The following is a 24466-nucleotide window of genomic DNA, read 5'->3' as shown; positions in this document are numbered from 1 at the left end:
TCGCGAAATACGGTGCTTCGCTACAGTCGGCGGAGCTTGTTTCCTTTGGTGTCGATAGACCCGGAAATCTCGTGCATTTTCGGTCGAGATTTTAGAGAGACTTTTGCGAAGTTGAAATTGGAACCAAATAAATGCGGATTGTAAAAAATGGTACGTGGTTTGTTTAAGTGTTTCTAACTTACGTTTGTTCTCCCTTTTTATTTTAGGCTTTTCGAAATTTATTTTCTGTCTTTCAGAGTTCATCAGAAATAAATGAGCTCGATGAACAGTGAGAGTGATTTATTTGAATCTGTAATTACCGAGGAGAATTTGTATTAAAGTGAAAAGGTATATACCAATGTATATATGAACATTTATTAATTTCTTCGTAAATTTTTCATCCTGTGCATTTTTGGTGCAATTCTATTCTAAATAACAGCGTTATTATGTTTCCAAGTACATGTGTTCTCGCGAAACCAAATGAAATCATTATAGCTAGCAGTTGAGGCCAAATATGTTAATACTTCATTGGGCGACCGAACGAATTTCAAAGTACAATCGATAATACATCGATTACATTGCGTACATCCGTTACATGATAAAATACATCAGCTACTAACGTTATGCAAATAATGAAAAAAAGATAACATAGTAATATTATGTTAATAATAAATTAAAAACAACATACTAACATTACGTTAATAATAAATGAAAAACGACATGATAACATTACGTTAATAATCAATTAAAAGCAACATAATAACAATATGTTAATAATAAATTAATAATAATAAATTTCTAATTCGGTGTATAACTGTACGAAATGCAAAAAATATTTATCGTTATATTCGTGCAATAAATACGTAACGTCATGTACTTTTCGCTTATAAATTTCGTGAAATTGTCATATATCGGATGATAGTATCAAATTCAAAGACAAGTGTTCAAAAACCGCAGCATTGTGCCTTTTTTTATGTACTAGTTAATAAACATATTAATTTTTCAATTTTATCGAATACAAGATGAAAATATATCTCAATTCTATATCCTTAAACGAGTTATTAAATATCCTACTTGTTATTAAAATATTACTAATGTAATAAAAAAATTACTATTTTATTATAATATTTTTTTTAATATGACATATCCTACGTTCAAAAACACCGTTTGTTCTCTTGTAAGAAAGAAATGTTTGGAAAACATTACTCGGTTTATTCAAATTATTCCAGTTGACCCAATTATTAATGAGAAATTAATTATTAGGAGAAAAATTACCAGAAAAAGTATATGAAACTGTATAGATATTTGAACAATTCAAAAATCTTTCTACATTCTTCTCAATTTATTAGAATCATTAACGAGAGAAATGCATTTCTATTCAACTTACATTTAATAGAGTTTACTCGAAACATTTTTATTTTGCATAACGATCCGCAATCTACTAATCACCGGTCTCCAATCACTACATTCATCTTGCATTGTTACTATCCGTAATTTGTTGCTATCCGATATCTCCTTCGAAAGAAAGTTGTACAGGAAGGGAGATCTTACGGTCGCGCGTTAGGTCTTGTAAAAAGCATGCGGAAACTTCGGTAGCACGAAGAAAAAGTGGGTTGCGTAACCGGGACGAGTTTATTAGCAAAGATCGGCGAACTTCACTATCGAAGTTGAATCGTGGCCACGCAAAACACGGCGCGGGTATTTTCTGGCCGGGTTGTAAAACAAGTTTCAAAGGTTTCGCAGGAACTCTACGTTACGTATCCCTCAAATTGAATAGGCGAACCAGGAAAGTTTATTTACCGGCTATAGAGAAACGAAAGTGGAGCGAATTGTGTGCGATTGTATGCGATTGTTCATGCAGAACTGAAACTTTGCGCTTCATCCGCCGGCAGCAAAATAACGAAATGTTTTATGTTCCAGCTGCCCGATTTCACTGATTGGAATCCAACCGGCTCATTGTTTCTGAACCTGTTCAAAGCAGCTGCTAACACTTGTGAGCGTTTCTACTTTGACTATTTCGTTTCTGGATTTCTTGGCATTTCTAACACTGGGATAACGAAGCTTATCAAGATACGTACGTAATACCATATTTTGTTCCGAAGAAAACGCTGAAATAATTGTTTCGACAGTCGTAATAACCTAATAATAATAATAATAACAATAATAATAATACACATTAATATTATAAAACACAAATACATTCTATAGAAAAATTAAAGCGTCGCTAATATTTGGCCGAAAAATTGTCGATATTTGAACAGCTGTAACTCAGTTAAAAGTTATCGTAAAAATATGACTTCTTTTTCTTAAATTACAGCATGAAATCTCTACTTTACGATAGCGTGTTCTAATTTTTAATATCATGCATCTCAATTACTATGATATCTTAAATCTGGGGGCACGTCCGTGATACCGGAATCGTGCAATATTTAACGCTCCCTATGGACTTGAAAAAACTTTTTTCGAGCATGCCGTTCGCAGCGTCGCAAAATTCGGACTCTCCCCTTTAATTTCAGGGCCGAATTAAGTTGCTACAATTTTTTCTCGCAAAGTTACAGCACTTTAAATGATAAATGTGCCGCCGGCATTACAGTAACCCATGGTACGCGAAGAGGAGGTTGCGCGGTCAAATTTGCACCTTGCGTGTATGTGTTTCGCATGTGTTTTTAACGTGTTTTTCGTATATGTTTAGTGCAAGATGAGCGCAAAGCGAGTATACGTTCAGAAGTGCGTTTTCTCTAAATGTAATAAACTCAACACATATTAGATTTTAATCGCAATGAAACGATTTCAGCAATATTATGATTCCAATTTCCGAAATGAAAATTTGACTGCATTTTTGAACATCGTAAAATTGATTCTTCAGTTCCAAACAGAACAATTAATACATGACAAACGTTTTACACTAATTCAAACGAACTGTCACTTCGAAAAATGGCGAAACTTGTACAACGCTAATTTATCAGGATACTTAATCAACGAAACGATTCGAACAATATTCAAATTCAATGTTCAAAGTCAAAATTTGTCTGTACTCTTGAATCTCGTAAAATCGATTTTTTCGTTCCAAACAGAATAATCAACATCAAACGAATCATTCAGATTAAGCTGAACAAGCTGTCATATGCCAAGAATGTTCACACTGTACGATAATAATTGTCTACAATGCCTAATCAATTCTAGCAATATTCAAACTGCAATGTGCAAAATAAAAATTCGTTCGGAGAGCGACATCGGCACCGCGTTCGAAGCTAGGAAAAATTTCATTTCAAAAATCGTCGCTTCGAAATCGGGCATTTCATACTGTCCAATATCGAGGCGAGCGTAAAGCCCATGAGCAAATAGCGCCAAAAATTAGCGCAAATTAAACAGAGGCCCGTGAAACGAGCCGAAATCGCGTCGGCGGGATCGAAGGCAAATCCGTCGCGTGTGGGAAGTGTAATAATTGGTAGCTTTTTGTTTGGAATCATATGCATTTTTTGCAGCAAAATTCTGTGGCTGGCGCGTCAAAAGAATAAACAAGGAAGCAAACAGCGAGAGAGGTCCGTAGAGGTACGCGCGCGTAAAAATGTTGCTGATCGCGTAAACGCGGCGCGTGCGACGCTCGTGCAGATACGCGCAGGTATACGGGGTGGTCCGGTAAGAATTAGCAGTTGAATATACATATTTTATTATATTATATTATATTATAATAATATTTATTATATTATATTATAATATATATATTATATTAAATAACTTCTAAATTATGCCTCTAATTTACTCTCCGCTGTCACACTTCCCGTGCGAAGCACGTGAGTCACTCAATTTTCGAACAACTGTCACCAAAAACAAGCAATACTATTGGGACCTAAAAATTTAAGAATATAACTCAAATATTGTGGGACATCTTTACTTATAATCATATCATTTATTACTTATTTATTATTGCAGATTTCTTCAAAATAGGCTTGGGAATCGATGTATTGACAATATAAGTCAAAATTCTCGAAAACGTGACTACGACTCTAACCCAATCAAGCGTAAATTCTAACCGGAGCACCCTGTATGAGGAGGTGTGCGGTGTCGGATGGGCTCAACGCATTGAATCAATTTCGCGTTTCAGCGAATGAAGCTCGCAAGCCGTAGCGTCGGCGACGACCATGGTCGCTGCAATTGGCATGTTTCTTTCTTTTTCATTGTGCGTGCCGCGTACCGTCATACAGCATATCGGGCGCCTGCAATGGCGACAATTTAGTCCCTGTTGGAGATGGTGGCGGGAGGGGAGATGTTAAAAAAAAAAACGCGAGATAGAGCGGCCGCTAAAAAAGCCCAAATTGCAGCAATGCCTCGCCGAGATAAATCTCCGTTGCGAAATGTCGAATGGCTGATAAAAGCAGTTTCCAGGCCGCGGAAAGCCCGGCAGCGGGCCGCGTATTGTTTCACGATTGATCGTTTACCCCTGGCCCCCGATTGTTTCGTTGCGATAGGCGCGAGCCACGATGAGCTCGATCCCCCATGCTGACTTCGCAGCCGGCGACCAGACGAGCGACCAATTCGAAATTGCCGTTGTCCCTTGTTTTTCCTGTCCATCGAAGGGTGCACGGCCAAACAACCGTCCAGATACACGCGGACATTACAGAGATAGCTGGTGTCTATCGCCCACGCGCTCTATGCTACACAGCCACGCGCGTCTCCTTTCAATAGGGATCCGCCGGGAAATTAACGAGATATCGCCGATGAATTTCGGTCACGTCTCCGAAAAATTGCGGGACCGGTCCCGCAACAGAACCGACACTCCGTGTATTGTTGCACCGTTGCTCTGCTTTCTGAACTCTCTTTGTTCCCAATCCAGTGCGCTGTTTTTCGGGTATTTCACGCCGTGCTTCGCCGATTGCCGCTGCTATGCGGACCAGCCGAGGTCTTCGTTAGTTTAGCACCTTCTTCCAACGAGCCGCTGTTTCTGGCAAGAACGGTTGCATCTAAATTAGGTACAGCTGTTTCGCAATTTACGCGGAGTTCCGGTCCACGCGGATTTGTTTTACGCGAATATAAATCGCGAAAATTCGCTGCGCCTCGTAATTATAAAACTGCTCGTACAGGGTCCAGCCGAACGAGCCTGGCAAAAGTGCCGCCAAGTCAAACTGAACTTGGTACACACCAATCGATAGGTTCTTCGAAGATAACTTTTTCCCCCATGCGACAGCTGGGTATCTCTGCTGTTGGGGTGGTTACAGGGTTGAACGCGATTTACGGTTCTAGCTCGATTTCTTCTATTCTATTCAACAGAAAGTTATGCAAATATCATGCGGCTTCTTTCCCCTTAGATACACATTCGAGAATTTTCTCAGAGTTTTCGATTGCGAAACCGATTTTTAAAATATCAAGAAATATATTTAAATTAGCGATTTTATATTGACATTGTACAGTGACTGCTTTTATATTTGTTCAGCTTTTTTTTGCCTTTTGTCATAATTGCCAACATATAATTGCGTCAGATTTATCGAAATGAGGGCACGTATCTAAAAAATATATTATCTTTTTCATTAAATAGTTGCAAAAAAAATGAGACTTTGCTGAGACTCTGCTCACGGCAGTGCAACATTTAGATCAGAAGATAAGAAGCAGAGGTAGAATTAGAGAAAGAGAGAGCAGAAGTATTTAAGAGTTCGATGTAAGTGATAGGGTTAAGCGGTAATTTTAATTTTAATTTTAAGCATTAATTGTAAGAAACGGATGTAACATGAAACCCGTAAGGGATCATTAATAAATTCTACTGCATAATTGATAGCAATGAAGTGCCTGATGATGTACGCTCTTTCCATTCTTGAACTTCTTGAACAAACTTGTTGTTTCTTCGCAGAAACAACAACGAGATGATTATCGAGAATTGTTGGAGTTAACAATTATCTTTCTTGGCGGCATTCCGAAGAACGGGATCTCGTTTTGTATACTAGGAATTGTAGGTCATGCTAGGTGGATGACAAAGGCAATTTATGCATCCAAGATATACCTGCTTCAAAATCAATTTCAGTTATCTTCTAGGGAAGTATAAGATAACTTTTTAGGAAGTATAAGTGTTTTTCTTGCTCGAGTATACGATCGAGCCTGGTTTCTGTCATCAGAAGCAATTAAAGCACCTTATCATGATTTCCTCGTCGTGCGTTAATTGACAAGTTATGAGGATATTGATCCAGAAATCAGTAAAAAAAAAAAAAAATGTTCAAATGTTCCAACCATCCCTGGCACTTAGTTCCCAAAACTGTGACTCTATACTAGTTTGATGACAATGTTCAAAAATCCGTTAAAGCAAACCTGGCTCAAGTTATGCTCGAAGCAGACAAAGTTGAAGAAGAGAAAGAAAACAGAAATCAACTGAAGAGATACATTCTATACCAAAATGATTTTCCTTCCTTTACGAACATCGAGTTTTTGTCTTTTGTAACTCCTGGTACAAGAACTTTCTTCGCGAGATTTTCCATCAGCACCGATTTCCTCGCCAAAGACCCTTCAACATGAAAGGATGATCCTGGTTACAAAAGCGGAATTGAAAAACTTGAGAAGACAGTTGTTGTGAACGACGTTGCAGAAAGAGGTGTCAAACACTCATTCAGGATTGTAATAACATTCTCACAAAACACGAAACTGAGATACAATATGTATTACAGATCTGCTACTAAATTCTTTCTAAGGAAAAAGTAATATTCAATGCACGTTCGTTCACATTATGTTTCGTAGAAATTATTGTAAATAAGAATTCGTTTCTCTTATACAAGTTGTGTGCATTATTAAAAAAAAAAAACACTAATATTTCTTACATTTTTCATATTATTTCTGGAAATTTTCGAACTAACTTTTGGGAAATTTCATTCAGAACGTTTTCAAACAATCGATAATGTTGCCTGTCCTTTGACTAGCTAGCTCGACGAAATAATCCGCTGTGCGTCGGTTCAGACTCGATAACAGTGTCATTGAAAAGGCAGCGCCAAAAAACGTGGACTCGCGCGAATAGTTGCCCGAGACCGGGGATAAGAGTTCGTCAGTGATGCGAGGCATAAAGGAAGAAAGTTTAGCATTTCGGGTTCGGCATCCGTAAGCGGAATCATTAAACGCGCGAAATGAGCGTGAACTTGGAAGCGGAAGCCGTTCAGACACGGTTTAATAAATGGGAGCGTGCAGACGATTCAGAGATTGTCAGTAGGAAAGTTGCGTTCTGTCGGCGGAGAAGAGATTCCGGGACCTTTCGGGGCTGGATTGAAACGCTGGGGGGGAGGGGGTGGAAAGACGAAAGTTCAGAAGCCGAGGGGGGTTGCGAATACAAGGGAGATGATATCGTTGCCCGAGACAATTAGCCCGGATTTACTAGACGTTAGCCAGCTAGCACGGAATCGTTCCTTCTTTTTCTCCTCCGCTCCCGGACCCTCCCGCCCGACACTTTTGACTGTTCCTGAAAACAATCCCGAAAATCGCTCCGAAGTCCCGGCCGAAACTTTCGCAACTCACCGAGCTCCGTAATGGCGACGAGATCGGCCCCCTTTGATTCGATTTTACCCTCGGACTTTCTTTCGCTTTACGACAGCCCATTACTCGAAACCTTTCCGACCTAAGGATTCAATTTCGAAGCTCGATTATATATAAATAGAATATTTTCGGTCTCCTTCGGCGAAGCTTTCTATTTGCCTGGTGTGTTATGTCGCCCCGTACAGTCGGGGACGAAACGATAAGACACCCCATTTCATTGACAATTTTTATTTCGTATGCGGCGGTAACGAATAGACTGCGGATCTTATGCATTTATGGCAAAAATGAGGGGCTGATATATAAAATGATGGAACCGCAAGATGAATTTCATAATATCGTCACACTGCTGTCAATTTATTAACATTAATGAAGCAAATGATTTATTTTCATTTAATTTCTGTTACTTGGAATCGTTTTAGAAATGTTTTATTTCGCATAACGATCTACGGTATAGTTATCGATTACTGAATCGCATGTGTGCATCATTCTTTGAAAGACAATAACTTTTTTAAAACTGGATAGGATGACTCAGATATTTTTCAAACAATTAGGAAGATTTGTCTGCGAAACGTCACATAAAATAATGTGCAATAAAATTGTATTTGGTTAAAAACATGAAGAAAATACTTCGAAATTTCTCGTGACGACTGATTTACGATCAAATCACGCGTTTCAGTTTCGAACGTGTTATTCTGTTCTAAAAAGTTTTTGAATGTTAATGAACGTCACTGAAAATAAATTCTAGAAGATAGTGAAAATCTCGAACAGCCTTTACTCGTTAATCTTTCATTTTTAAATGGCTGTCAATCCAACGAGAGGTGTTTAATTGTTGAAAACTGAAATTGAAGATTAAAGAAGAGGGAACAGCTGAGATTATAGTGCATGTTGGTGAACAATACGATCCATTCTGGTGAATTATGTTCGCGATTATTCGAAATGGGTCGATCGTCCAGGGAAAATAGAGGAGAATATGAGACATAGAACATAATGGTCGCTACAGTGATATCTTTATAGTACCGGAACCATGATAAAACGAAGGTAATTGGAACAAGGTGTTCGTTAACTTTAAACGGCTGTAAAGCAGCGTCTACGAGACTGCGAAAATTAATTAACTCCTTTCTACGGACAGTCTCTATCGTCGACGAATTTTCTGTTTCGCGCGACTGCAAAACTGATTCTATCATTGTTCTTACAATTAAATGCGGGTAGCACGACTCAAACTTCGAAACGATCATTTTCAAAGTGTACTTCCCTTTCCGGTTTTTATTGTACTTCAATTTTTGTATTTTTGTAGCAAATAACATCATTAGTTGTGCAAAACGTTCGGCAAATAATGTTGACAAAAATGAATTCTTTTGACGTAACCTTAAATATTAGGGATAGTAATTGATCACTACAATATCGACCTGATAGCTTTGGAAAAATCGTGAATATTAATGAATTCTAACTAAGTATTTTACACAAATATTTTCGAAGAGTCAAACTACGATGTTACAAATTACGATGCAGACGGCAAATAAAAGATAAAAGAAATTCAGGCGAAAATGGAAATGCCTTGTGCCCGATTTAATATTGAAGGCGCGCGGCACTCAATTCTCATAATTCTGTATGATCCAGAAGACAATCGTGCTCGACAGGCATATAGTTGCACGACTCATTAAAGAAAAAAGAAGAACAGTGGAGTGCCGAGGTAGATTAATCCGGCCAGTATCGGGCGGATGAAAGAAACCGGCGACTTCGATCAAATAAAAGGAATATCGATGCAAATTCACGAATATTGTGTTAGGCGATTCGTAGTGTCTGCCGGGAGCCCGGTAATTTCACGCAGCTGCATCTGACGAGAGATCGATCGACCGATGCAACATCATACGCCGCTGCACAATAGGAAACAAATTACGAAATTAGCATACTAAACGACTTCCGAGGACGACAACAATAGAAGCAAACTCTGACATCGGCCAAATTGAATGAAATTTGTGAATGAAAGATCGCGAGGGGGGGGGGGGTGGATACATTATTTGCATTCCGACCAGCGAACTATGGCGACGCGATTCGACAGTCCGATTATCCTGCGCGTCGATTAAAGATTCGTCGCGTTGCCAGTCATACGTGCAGACATCTCGTTCGCTAAATAATGTCAAATCAATCCTGACGGAATTTCGAAACATTTTTACCGATATTTTCAGCAGAATTTTGTATGGAACTCATGCTCTGATTTCTTGTCAAAACGTTTTGGCACGATTTTTAATTCATTAACTGCATCAATTTCTCGACATAATTCTTTGCACATGTGCTGGACAGTATACTCTTACTTCGTTTCGTTTTTGGTTATTTGTTGAAACAACGGATTATATAAACTATATACTTTTTTTAGAAGCAAGAATCGAATGGGAATAAAAAGGCAATTTAGAGAACGAAACAGTTATTCAATTTTATATTCAATGATCTTTTAGGAAAACTCATTATAAAGTTCATTGAAGATTCTCGTTTGAGATTGTTTGAAGTGAAGTTCAAGTAAGAGTCTTTCCTGAAATGATTGCAAATGAAATTGGACTGTGAGATCGATTTTTTTAAATTATCTGATGTGATATTCAAATACGATTATTTTATTAAATTATTTGAAATGAAATTGCACTTTAAGATAGTTTTCCGAAATTCTCTAATGTGACATTCAAGTAAGATTGTTTTTTTTAAATCATTTGGTACGAAATTCAAGTAAGATCGTTTTTTAAAGTGATACAAAGTAAAATTCGAGTAAGATTATTTTATGAGATAATTTCTAATTCAAATTTTATTTGGAGACATTTTTAGTTTGACGCAGATAAGATTTTTATTTGCTATTATCTTAAATAGAATCGCTGTTGTTTGACAGTATTATAAATGGTATTGAAAAATCATGTTTTCGTTTGACATTACTTTAAATTGGATTTAAATGAGATTTTTGTTCGCAACTATGTTAAAGGAGGCCATTGTTGTTTGACATTATTTTAAATTACATTTGAATGAGATTTTTGTTTGAACCGATATTAAAGAGGGCCATTGCTGTTTGACGTTATTTTAAATTGGATCGAAATGAAATTTTAGTTCGAAATTATTTCAAATGAGATTCGAACAATACTGACATTTTAAATATAAGATTCAAGTATGATATTGGCTTGTAATTATTTCTGATAATATTTGAATAAGTCCATTGCTCCATGTGATTATTTTAAACACATCAGGGATGTGATTGAAATAATATTTTCTTTTAAAGTTGTTCTAAATAAAATTCAATCTTTAAAATTGACGATCAGCGATCATTACACGAAACCATAAATAAACACGATAAATTCTGTAAAAAGTAAATTAAAGCATAAAGATTATCAGTTTCCTACAAATCGTGCGATAGGAGCGAAGATAAATTTCTAATTAACACCAGCTGCCAACTGATAATTCGTTGACGAATAGATCGTATGGAGCCGGAAAGAATTCACTGAAAAATATTCAACGAAGTAGTCATTCATTCTGCACTTTAGAATCAGCAATATAACCAACGGAGTTACGTCTGCGTCCCTTCAAGGAGCAGGTGTTCAGTTTAATTGAGCCTCTCCTCCCCGATTAGTAATTGCACGTGGAACGAATGCTCCGTTGCAGTCTGTTATGGAATAAAACTTATTGGCCGCCCCTGTAATTAGAACGTGTCAGGGGATCCAAGAAAGAAAAAAAGGAGAAATTCGCTTTGAAGTCGCTCGAGAAAATTCGTGCCTCCCCGTTTGAAAAAATATATATCAAGCCAATTAAAAATTCCGACGAGAACTTCGAGCACGGCCTACGACTCTTTAAGTCGACGAGATTCCAATTTGCCTTGATAATTTGAACTTTCGTTTATTCGATTTACTTTTCGACGGACCGACGGCGTTAAACGACTTTACCTAATTAACAAGATTCGCATAACGAGCACAATATTTGGAGATCTCTCGCAAAGGACAGCCTCTAGAAATTTAATCCGGATCTCTTTCGGTAAATAAACGGAAAAGTAACGCCCTTATTAGACTGCCAGCTTATCTAGCAATGACTGTTCCGTTTTGCAATTATGGAAATTATAACGAGGAGTGTCGTAAGATATACTGCAATTTTCTTGGCTCTCATGGAAATATCGTAATTCAATTTTATCCAGGTTCTGCAAATAACAGTTATTTGAAAACTTTTTAATGTTAACATTATTCGGTCACATATATTTCTTTTTCACATGTAATAATGTAATTTACGTGTCATGCCATTGTTTAATTAAATAAATAGCATACTTTGGCCACAAATGAAAGAACTAAAATTCTTTTAAATTATTAAAATATTTATAATAACTTTGTGTTCTCTTTGTATTCTGAAAAAGTCGACAGCTTAAATTTCAAACGGATTTGTAATACAGGATAATGTTACTTAATTTATTGATCTTTGGCAATCACATTTTCATCATTTTAACAAAAAGAATCTCTTTGTTAATTCAATCACATATTAAATGTTCGTAAAATTTTAGACCAGTAAATTAAACATATTACTGGTACACATGAAGCATCCTAAAAAATATATTCTCAGATAACAATTACAATTAACCGAAAATTCAGTTCGTTGCCTGTAATCATTATTGATTTCATTATTTATTGATTTTGTTATTTTTTTATTATAACTATTCATAAGAGTTATCGGCGTGGAATTTTCGGTTTTGATCACTGATAATATTTATCCGCTAGGGAATTGTTCATGAAAGTGGCGAATAAAAGAAATCGTATTTTTATAAATATTCGCTGCATAAAAGAGAATGTTAAAGTTATATCCACAATTCGAAACTGTTTATTTCGAAGAGTGTCGTTCGTGAGGCTCTTTGATATAATTTTAATTGAACAGTCAATCATCGTCTATAAAATATGAAAATTCGTTTTCTTTAACACGTTAATTATCTGTCACTCGTGTGTAGGCACTATCGAATAAATATCGGATTGAAGTTGTATCCATTAAAATTAAAACAATAAAATGAAGAAAATATTTAAGAAAATTGAGTAATTTGATTTTTTCACAAAAAAATTTTTTATTACAAAAATGATTAGTTGGCAAAATAATTTACAGACAATTCGAATTGACCAAATGACCACTCTTAAAAACCTGACTTCAGACGAGTTTCAAAAAATGTCAGTCATTTGAAGTACAGTGGTGTGCATAATTATAGACTCAAAGTAACTTTTACATTGTTATTGCTATCTAAACGGAAATTTAACAAAATATCGTATTTGTATATTTCTATTTCCTATTCTTTCTAATATATACAAATATAATTAATAACAAATACAATACAAATATAACATAACTAATATGTGTAAATATACAAATACGATATTTTGTTGAGTCTTCTTTTTAAATGTACAGGATGTCTCAACTAAAGGAGTCCATCTACGGTGCTGTTATTAATTATAAACTCAAAATTTAAACAATAATAAATATTTAAACAAAAACCAATAAAATATATAAAGGAAATATACAAGGAAAAAATATATAAGGAAATATATACATACAAATATGGCGTCTTGTTAAATTCTTATTTAATTATCATTAATAGCGTAAAAGTTACTTTGAGTCTGTAATTATTCGCGCCACCGTACGAACTTCTCCTACGACCAATCAGAATCTCGCTGTCATAAATGCAAACACACCATTGATTACGGGTTTTTACGTGGGATGATCGCAGTGTTACCTAGATCACGGACAATAAGAGCTCGGCGCGTTCGTGCGCGCAGCGTCCTGATATCACTCATTACCGCTAATTGACTCTGTCGTACTCGGCGATACGGACAAAGGATACTAATACATTCCCAAGATTCCCGGCGCGAACAGTAATTAGGAAGGACATTCTGGGCGCGCAGCGGAAATTCTTGCCGCGATGCATTGTACGGTGCCCGTGCCCGCGTTGCGGTCGCATACGCGCGGAATCAAGGTTGCCTGGCCGCGTTCTGGTCCTCGTCTGTACGTGGATTTTTCGGTGTCCCTTGGGGCGGAAGGATCCGTCGTGGCCAGAAGTGGGGACACCAGGACAGCCTTTGCTCCGGACTGGTGGTAATGAGCGACGCAGGATACTCGAGAGGGATGAAACCGGACCGGTTGGAAATGGACGGATTGGACGCTTCCGGACCCACGGTGTTCCCTACACACGGCGCACAGCAGTCGATTCTTTTGAAAAGAGACACAAAAATCGGTAATGCTTGAAACCTTACTTTATCTGCAAATTATGGAATTAATAAACTGCTGACGTTTATGCGCTATAACATGCCAAGTGCGTATGATATTATGCCCAGAAGTATGCAAAATATTCAAAATATGTAAAATATGCACGATATTAAGTGTTAAGTATTAATATAATAAGTATTAATTATTATTATATATATTAATAAGTATTAAGTATTAATATAGTATAATTAATATAATATAAAGTGTTAAGTATTAATATTAACACTGGGATGCTTAATGGAGGGTCAACAAATGTCCGCTGCATTTTAAACATATGTTTTTCTTCTAACAATGTTCTTGTAGAAATTTGTATATTTTATTTTTGTTGGAACCTAAATGTTTTAATTAGCAGTATTATAAGTATTAATTATTATTATATATATTAATAAGTATTGAGTATTAATATAGTATAATTAATATAATATAAAGTGTTAAGTATTAATATTAACACTGGGATGCTTAAGGGAGGGTCAACAAATGTCCGCTGCATTTTAAACATATGTTTTTCTTCCAACAATGTTCTTGTAGAAATTTGTGTATTTTATTTTTGTTGGAGCCTAAATGTTTTAATTAGCAGTATCGTATATACCGGGTGTCCAGGATGGTTTGGTACAAACTTATACTGTGTGTTACTGAAATCAAGTAGACGAAAAATGTTCGTACAAGCTTGGGTTGGGACATGTTTTATTGAAAAGATATAAGCGTTCAAAATTTATGTAAGCGTTGGTTTATAAAAATACGATAGAAACAGAAGATGAATTATGGGAATGCACTCAGAATGCATTTACTATTATTTTCAATACAGTTGGAATATTTAATAGAGTTCGAGAATTATTAAATCGACGAATGAAAGTCTGCAGTTTAGCAACGACAAAAGGAACATTAATCGTGCATATTTTTATATTTTTTTAGTAAATCCAGAAATATGGACAGATTTTAGAATGTAATGGTTCAGTGCCCTCTTGTATTAGAGTAGTAGTACCTAACCTCACTTTGTGAAACTAATATTATGAGAAAAAATACAGTTCGGCAACGTTATTGAAAGAAGCACTGTAATTTCAGAAGGTACTTCTAAGATAGAAATAAGGACATTGGAAGTATGGTTAAGCAGAGAAATATGGACAGAAATATGAGGCACAGAGGTATAGACGAACACAGTAATACGAGGCACAGAATTATGTACAGAGCCTCCGAAAGTACACTGGGGGGTCAAAAACGCCTCTTTTTATTTCATTAAAAATACTAACTTTTGTCACCCCAAAAATATTCTTAAAAACCGGGTTGGCTGAAAAATCGAAACATATTTTCAGTGCATTAAATGAAGATTCGACTATTTAATCACAGTTTCGGCAGAGCAAAAATTGGCTTAAAAGTGCAGGAATCGGCACGTCTATCCTGCGTGTATTTACGTGAGAGCTGGGTCCTGCAATCGCTTGGCTCGGCTCTGCGCGACGCGACGCGTTGTTGCCCGCGAAAAGGGAGGAAAAACGAAAAGGGTGGAAAAACGAAAAGGGAGCGAGGACCTTTTCCTCGGGAGCCCTTTCGCAATTCTCCGTGACGGCGTGTAACGAGCGGCCGATGAAACTCTAACGAGCCTTGCCCATGACTCGCGTTTCATCGCAAATAGTCTTGCATGGCCACGCCATCCACGCGACCGGCCTCTCCTGGTCCGCCGCTATGTATTCAGGTTTCCCGGTTAATTTGCCGCGTATCCTCGTACATCCCATGAGCTCCGGTTCGGTTAATAGAGAGCCCGCCTCATTCGTGATTTTTCCCGGATTGAGTCACTCGATAACGGACTGCCGACGGGGCTTTGTCCTGGGATCTGCCTGATTGCTGGCCACGTGTGCCGTGTGGAATCGTTTCGATTGGAATACGCTCACGGACAGAAGGTGGTCGCGTGTGAGCACGTTAGGCTCTCTGCGGAGCGATAAATGTCTACGAAAAGGTATTTGCAACTTACGATCTCGATTTTGAACCCTTTGCACTCGAGTGGTGACTCTGAGGCACCATTAAAATTTGCTATGTCACGTTCTAAGATCATTTTCATATTAACAAAATTTAGATTTAAATCATTGTTAAGCATTTTGTCGTATAAAATAAAAATACTATAAGCCAGAAAAATTATTCTAGATTTACAGTTGAAATAGCTTCGAGTGCAAAGGGTTAATGCAGTAGCCAAGGTATTCGAATACTTGACACTGAAACTGTGAGACTGTAATTACCGAGCTTTAAACGAGAGTAATGCGTACCGTTTTATTTATTTATTTATTTAGTTGCTAATGCTTTAAAGCTTATTTAACAAATTCAGGATTGTTACATGTATATGTGCTCGAGATTATTTATTATTGGATCGCGAATTTAATGCGTTGCAAAAATGGGTGGGTGAAAAGATTAATTGAAACGAATAATGTTGGTGTGCTAATTACAAATTATTCAAATTATTATAAAGGAAGTATTAAAATTATACTTGACTCGATACAGAACATTTTTATTTTGCATAAATATCCGCAGTCTACTCATTATTACTATTATTAGTTTCTAAATTCTTAATGGGCGTTGTTTAAAGAAATTACAAATTATTCTAAGTACTTCTATATCGGTAATAATGGCAAGATTAGATTGATTAAAACCACCTGTTTCTATGATATTATACAGGGTGAGTGATTTAACTCTTTCATCTTAATTTTTCTTCTAAACTACAAGTTGCATAGAAAAATGTTTGGTATAAGGACAATTATAGGGCAAAAATTATAAGGCAACAATTAATTTCTTCCTATTAATTAATTAATCATATGAATCGAAAGACTACTAAATACAGAAAATACAGAAAAACTATCAAGTTGCAAGGGTTCAGAAATTAATGTTTATCGAGCTTAAATGATTCACGCTGTACGTTTGATTAGAGGAGTTTAACTAAAAATTTCTCACAGAAACATTTCTACTCTGGAAAAGCGTTTACGCGATCTGCCATTGACGAAAGGATGGTTTTATCGTGATATGGCTGTATTCTGTGAATTCAGCCTCGTAAATGAAACCGCTTTGATAGTTTCAACAGTCGACGCGTTAACAATGCGAGTTTCATACATTTTTATAATCGAAATGGGCCGGATTTTAGAAGTCAGGTATTTTAACTGGAACATTAACATTTAAATTAAGGGTTTTCCAGATAATCCGGTCAGGCTGTTCGAGACGACGGAAGTGATCTTGCTATTGTTTCATTAAGGGTAGGCGGCACTAGTGGCGTACTGTTATCTCTGTTTCTTGCCGTCAGCAAGATCCATCTACCGTCAAGCAGCCCCATATTATGGAAGATACGGTGATCCTATTATAAGAAGATCGATCAGCCTAACTTATAGGTCAGGCTAAAGTAAAAAGGAACACGCAGCTTAACACTACCGATCTTTCAGAGAAGAGATTACATTTCATTGCATCGGTTCATCGCTGAATCGAGTCGCAGTTTGTTAATTAAGATGTTCAAAGGCAGTGTCTCTACTATTATTAGATGAAAATTACAAGTCTTCGTAGAGACAAGAAGTTTCCTTATTTCTGAGAAAGAAATTCAGTGATCTTCTCTATTATCTTCTGCTTCTTTCTTCGACCCTTTGATCGGACTCAGACATTGACTTCTGGAATATCAGTTCATTATATTGCTGATTTGCATAATATTCATGACTAGCGTCGCAGTTACTTTTCCTTCTTCACAGTTATTATTATTAATTTTATGATATGATAATTTACAATTAATTTAAATGTATTACAAATATTATAATTTAAAACTTTTGATGAAAATTTAATCCAACATTTGTTGTAATTTAAATATGTAATAAGAATCTATTATAATTTAAAATTTATAATTAAATTTCTATTAAAAAGTCACTATAATTTGAATTTATAATGCAAATTAACCTACATTTATATTCAAAATTTATTATAACTCAAATTTATATTTAAAATTCATCAGAAATAAATTTTTCTGGAAACATATAATTAATTTCTCTCCTACTTAAGATTAATTAAAAATATTATAGAAAGTCTGTAATAATTATATAAATACTAACATAAATTTAATTAAAATTCTACATTAATAGAGCTGCTAAAAATCTGCTAATCAATGCAGCTGATAAGAAAGAAATTGTAATCCGTACATTCAAATGACAATTTTGAAGCTCTGGTTCCAAATGGAACCCGGATATCAACGCTTTCAAGCCCCGGGCCACAGATAAAAATATTATGCAGTAAATTTCGTTCGAGATCGACGTAACTGAATTTGTCGTCGTGATCTCGGTCACTCAATTTTAACACGCATATCGTATCCGGAGTCGTACGATTCCGAGTATTATACATAGTCAGAGGTCTTGATTTGATGGTCATTGATCGTATTAGCTCTCCGAGAATGTAGGTCGCCTTTAATGGAGAAATTACCGTCGTGAAACTTCGCAAACCAAAATTGGTACATGCAAGCATTCAGGGCGTCTTCCCAGTAACACAGAACCCTTCCTTTCTCTTCATTCCGCGGCGAGATTTTATCGTTACTTCGCAACAAACGATATACTTCATTTATCTTGACACAGTTCTTTTTATGTAGTGTGTTGAAATGTGACCTTACAATCACGCACGCATTCGTTAGAACTGGTAAAGCTCTTGGAGCGGCCCGAGCATCGTTTGTCGATAGATGAATTAGGGACGTTTCGACCAATGGTCGATATTCAATCGATATCGGGTTTATTCTTTAAAAAAGATTAATTCACCGTTCTTTGGACACAAATCACGGCCTTTTTCGTTGGAGAAATTGTAGCATGAAAAATGAGGATTCACCAATTCATTTTTTTATCATTATTCATCCTCTACATTTACTTCAGAGTTTATCTAATTTTTGTAAAATGACTTACGAAAACGAGGATTTCTTTAAGCATTCATAGTCTATCGATCTATTTTTTATCTCATTGTTTATTATTCATCCTCTATATTTATTTCTTAGTTTATTTAATTTTTGTAAAATGACCTATGAAAACGACGATTTCCATAAAAATCCACAGTCTGATAATCTATTTATTTATCTTATTGCCTATTATTATCCTCCACATTTATTTCATATTTTTAATTTTTGTAAAATGACTTGCAAAAATGAGAATTCTCATAACGGTTCACGGTCTGCCAATCTATCTATTTATCTTACTGTCAATTACTTAACATCCACATTTATTTCACAGTTCATCTAACTTTTTTTCTTTAACAAAACTGAGCATTTTTGTTGTCTGCTTTGTAGTCCGCTAATTATTGTTGATGATCTTGCTTCACTCGAATGTCTTTCATCCGATGCCAGCTATGACTAATCTGCTTACAAATAATCTACTTATTACGATCGGATTCGAACTGTATCGATCCGCGGCGAACGGAATCCGCGCAGACCGCGTTGTTAATTAAAAAAAGGGAAAGAAAACGCCGTTCGAAGAAGAACTCTTTGTCTTTCGCTTTTCGCGTGCCGTTCGATTACCGTGGCTATTAATTACTGCGGGCTCGCCGTGAACAAAAAGAAAAGTTCGAGCGGTAAAGCTATCAGGCAAACTTTCCGGGAGCTTGGAACAATCCGCAGACAGGCCTCTTGTTGCAAATGAAAAGGGAACAAAGGGAATCAGTTGTATAGTTTCAGCAACTATGATCGGGGAAAGTCTTCGGGCCGCGATGGTTTCGTGGAAGGAATGCAGGAAAATGGGCGCGCGGGTGTTAACGTGCTCTAATTGCTTTGTTCGAGCACAAGTCGGTCCGAACGTTTTCCCTGGGAATCGTCTCGTGGTTCATACCTAAACGAGGCGACGCTGCAAGCTGTATTAACTTTAATGAAAGCCAGTTTCGAGTTGTCGCTTCATCTCATTGTGACAGGATCTCGGTTAATTTCCGTGTAACGGAACAGCAATTAAACCGTGGACTCGTTTGTGAAGCTCAATTACTGACGCACCTCAAAATCGCGGTGGATCAAAAAAGAAAATGTTCTGCCGTGCTCGACACTTTCGCAACAATGTCGGCTGCGAGCACGGAATATCAATAAAATGTATGTTTTTCTGATCACGTGGATTGCTTTAAATAAAACAGACTTTTCGAACGTACTATTTTTTAATGAATTTCGTTGATATCTTTCAGAAATTTCGCGATTATATTCTAGAAATCAATTTTTAATTGTAGGCTATTTCTTAAAACTTTGAATTATTGATTGCGGTGAACGGTGTTTTATAGTCTTCCTGATTTCGTGATAAACGACGAAATTTCCATTTTGGGTGACATACCGTTGCAATGATGTAATCTCCCGCATCGTCATTCGAATCAAATACATTACTCTATATTGGAATCCGAATGTAAATAGTAAATAGTATTTCCCCGTAATTTAAACATTCAATGAAATGATATTTTCAAATAGTATTTACCGATGCAAATATTTTATAGCAAATCAATTTAAATTTTGTCCAACCCTGGTCGATTGAATAAAAAAATCAGTCTGCGCACTATTTTGTACTATGAACTATGCTTCCTATTTTAAGGGAGGGCATTCAGGCGAAAATCAGCAATCAGTAATTTTTCGAATAAAATTTTGAAAGTATGCATTTTGATAGCATTTTTTACGCTGATTCGAATTATGTGTAAATTATTCGGTCAACTAACTTTTTCGATAATAGAGACATTTTTTTCTTACACAAATTTTAATTTAAAATAGTAAGAAGATTAAAAGACTTTAAAAATGTCATTGTATTATTTTCAATCTAATGAAATTATTTAAAACAGAATGAAGTCCTTTTTCAGTTTCTATTTCTTGCAAATGATGTAGACAATTTTGATTCTGCATAAATATCCGCAGCCTACTCATAACAGTTATGAGGCTTTTTCGATTTTTTAAAACAAAAATCAAAAATCTAAACCGATATCGTAACCTGCTTTCAACCCCTAGTTTAAAATTGACGGAACCACCGAACCACGAAAACGAAACACTTTTGTCTCCTCTTTATTTAGTTGAAACAAGCACAACTCATTTGTTATTTTTGCTTTAAAAACGGAATTTGTATAGTTCAAATACGAGTAAATACATATACGCTTCGTCGTTATTGGAAAAAGGCAGGAACATAGATCGATGAAATTACGCGACAGGCGATTTTCGCAAGCTCGTTTTAAACGTTAGTATTCGCGCTATGGGAGATGCTCTCTGCACACAGTATACTCAATCGAGCGAGCACATTCCATCGAGACAATCTTCGAGCGTCGTTGAACGCGAGCTCCACATACTACAAATAGCCTAGCTGCGGTGTCAAAAGAAGTGTTTTCAATTACGCTGCTCTCGGCTTTTTCCGCGCTGAAAAATTTCAAAAACTCCATAAAAACTCGTTCAAATACTATTTCTATTTGTCTATAAATGGCTCAGAAGAGAAATCATTTATACCTGCAAATAAACGGACAGTTATTCGAGGATTAACCACATAAAATAAAGTGAAAGTAAGTACAACAAAAATGCAAAACAGTGAAATCATTCGAAGAATTCCGAAGTACTATTGCATTGTATCCTGCTAATTAAAATTCTTAACGAGTGAACCAAATGCCTACGTAGCTCCTGTATCTGACGAATGATATACATGATTTTTATATTGCATAAAGGACCACAGTCTAGTCATAAATGCATCAAATCGGCAGTCTAGTTGCAACTGTACTATATAATGCAACGATCAAGATTATAAGTGCAAATAAATGCATAATTATTTCAAAACAAGCCAAATGAGACTAATTGTAACTGCAGCATGACGCATGCATTAAGATTATGAGTGCAAATAAATGCATAATTATTTTAGAACAAGCCAAATAAGATAATATTTGAATCATCATTTGCAGTGTAGTTGCAATTGCACTGTAATGCAAGTATCAAGATTATAAGTGCAAATGAATGCATAATTATTTTAGAACAAACCAAATGAGATAATATTTGAATAACCATTCTCATCACAAATGCATAAAATCTGCAGTCTCGTTGCATTTGCTCTATAATGCAAGTATCAAGATTGTAAGTGCAAATAAATGCATAATTATTTTAGAACAGGCCAAATATGATATAATAATGTTTGAATAACCATTTTCATCATAAATGCATAAAACTTGCAGTGTAGTTGCAACAGCAGCATGGCGCATGTATCAAGATTATGAGTGCAAACAAACTTCCATTTACTTCAGAGTAAGCTAAATAAGAGGTAATGTTCAAACAACCATTTTCGTTCTAAATGCATAAAACCTGCATTCTAGTTTTAACAACAGCATGACGTCATTATTAAAACGTTTGATAACGTAAACAGCATAGTTTTACAATTGAGAAAGACAGAAAAGGAACAAATTCCGATGGGTGCCTTCGCTATACGAAATCTTAAAAACGACGAAATTCTGTATAAATGATTCTTGAGTGACGCCTGTTGCCGATATCACAAATGGTACCATTATCACTTCTTTCTGGTTCAATATTCTTTTTATTTCCCGTGTTAGTGAAGTGTCTTTTTCTCTTTTCTCTGCGTACTTTGTTTTTATGTTGGGGGTGGTCACCGGGTATTGTCGTGTCAATGGTATACGTGATTCTGTTTATTTTGTCTACAAATGCGACACGTGGTCTATTGGCTGTAATAATATGGGACTGTCCCAGCATATTTTATGTGCGTTGCTTTCTATTATCTTAGGGGGAGTATGTTTATAGTATGGTTGCGTACTGTTCGTAAGTTCGTGTTTATTTGTCAATGCTATGTACAGGATTTACCAGCATTGCTATAATATGCTCTATTCATTCTGTGTGCGTGTCGCATTTTCTGCATATGTCTGTTATAATATCGTCTTTTGTTATGTATTCCCTGTAGTTTCTTGCGTTGATAACCTGCTCTTGTACGGCTATTGCAAATCCTTCCGTTTCTGGGAAAATAAATCCTTGTTTGAGTCAGTCGTTGGTATGTAGCCTGTTTGTCTATTTCCATGTCTTGTACTAAGTTTATGTGTTTACCGTGGAATGCTTTTACAGTCCAGCTATCGGAGAGTTATGTGTGTTGGTTGTAGTTTTCAGTGGGAATATCTATGGCCAGGTTAAACGGTGTGTTTTTTTGTCTATTTTGTCTATTACTATGTAGTTTGCTGTCGGTTCTAGAGTGGAATAGTATTGTCTAAATGTCGTTATTTGTCCTTTGTATAGCGATTTAATTGTTGTTGTTGTTGTTGCTGTAGCCGTTGTTATTGCTATTGCTATTGCCGCAGTTGCAGCTGTTGCTGTTCATGCTACTGTTGCTGTTGGCGCTGTTCTTGCTGTTGTTGCTGTTGGCGCTGTTCTTGCTGTTGTTGCTGTTGACGCTGTTCTTGCTGTTGTTGCCGTTCTTGCTGCTGTTGCTATTGTTGCAGCTATTGCTGTTGCTGTTGCTATTGTTGCAGCTATTGCTGTTGCTGTTGCTATTGTTGCAGCTATTGCTGTTGCTGTTGCTATTGTTGCAACTATTGCTGTTGCTGTTGCCATTGCTGTAATTGTTGTTGTTGCTGCTGTTGCTATTGTTGCAGCTATTGCGGTTGCAGTTGATATTGTTGCAGCTATTGCTGTTGCTGTTGCTATTGTTGCAGCTATTGCTGTTGCTATTGTTGCAGCTATTGCTGTTGCTGTTGCCATTGCTGTAATTGTTGTTGTGGTTGCTGCTGCTGCTATTGTTGCTGTTGTTGCTGTTATCGTTGTTCTTGTGTCCCCCATATTTGGTGATTATTCCATATTCGCCGTTTTTTTCTCTACCATCCGACGAAGGCGCGAGCCCGGTATGAATTTATACGTTTTCTCCGGCGGCAAAGAGACCGTGGACCCGCAGTGTTTATAGTGTTACGAGCTGAAAAAGTTTTTCCTCGGCAGTCATTCGTTATACAAGCCAAGAAGTAAATTCGCTCTTTACGTTTGCACGGCTCGGCGCACGGGCGGTTCACTTGTTTCTAACGCAGGTTAACTTTTTGGAAAGACAGTTTACTGTTACCGCGGGTTCGCTGGCCCGGCCGAGGTAGCCTCTTTCTCCATAATGAGCAGGGTAAACATTTCCTTTGTAACTGGCTGTTTTACATAAGCAGACGGAAACGAAAGATTTGTTTCTTGTTGCCGCAAATAAAATAACGGCGAAGTTATCATTCCCCGCCGCGGGATGTTTACGGCCGTAAACACAAAAGACAGGAAACGCTATACTTTCGCTCGGATTCAAATGAATCATTGTTTCCCCTCTGAACCCCGAGAGCTCTCTTTTGCCGGCAAAACCGGTGGGAACTTTTATTCCGTGCGTATCCCGAGTCGCGAACTCTGTTTGCTCAATTATTACTTTTCGAAAAGTTTGTGCTTCTTATTGGCGCTCCACGTTGTTCTACATTTTGCAACATTTCTGAACTTCCCGGCGAAGAACGGTTCTACGGGTCTTGTCGTTTTAGGGAAGTTTTCTCTGAGAAAGTCGTGGGAAGCGACGCTGAATAGCAAAATCGCGATCATTCGATTTTTAATTTTCGTCTCTTCGGTTCGAATAGGTCGATGTTGTTCGAAATTATGTGTTATTGTGCCTGCAAGTGCTATTATCTCTGGAAAATGTATATACGCATATGCTTAACATTTGGATACTAGAACCGTTAATTGGTCGAATGCATTTTAAGATGACAGAAATGCATTCAGCGAGATTTCTATTGATTTTTATTTTATTGTGTACATATTAAGAACTATGAAGTG

At 36.5% G+C, this 24466-nt stretch overlaps 1 protein-coding gene across 2 annotated transcripts in view; it reads left to right on the top strand.

Moving 5' to 3' along the window:
• Positions 1 to 24466, top strand: part of LOC117220614 (UDP-glucosyltransferase 2) — an 81808-nt gene that overhangs the window by 35161 nt on the left and 22181 nt on the right. The window contains exon 2 of one of the 2 annotated variants that reach the window (XM_076518716.1): positions 1900 to 2053. Coding sequence is in view for 1 of the 2 variants with exons in the window: in XM_076518717.1 (XP_076374832.1) it covers positions 13564 to 13699 (136 nt within the window). In the remaining variant the exon portion in view is untranslated. Of the gene's footprint in view, positions 1 to 1899; positions 2054 to 13460; positions 13700 to 24466 lie in introns of those variants that run through there. The other variant, XM_076518717.1, reaches the window with a different exon arrangement.

This window comes from Megalopta genalis, chromosome 2, assembly GCF_051020955.1.
Source record: "Megalopta genalis isolate 19385.01 chromosome 2, iyMegGena1_principal, whole genome shotgun sequence".
NCBI classification, from domain to species: domain Eukaryota; kingdom Metazoa; phylum Arthropoda; class Insecta; order Hymenoptera; family Halictidae; genus Megalopta; species Megalopta genalis.
This window is presented reverse-complemented; position numbering and strand designations above follow the sequence as displayed.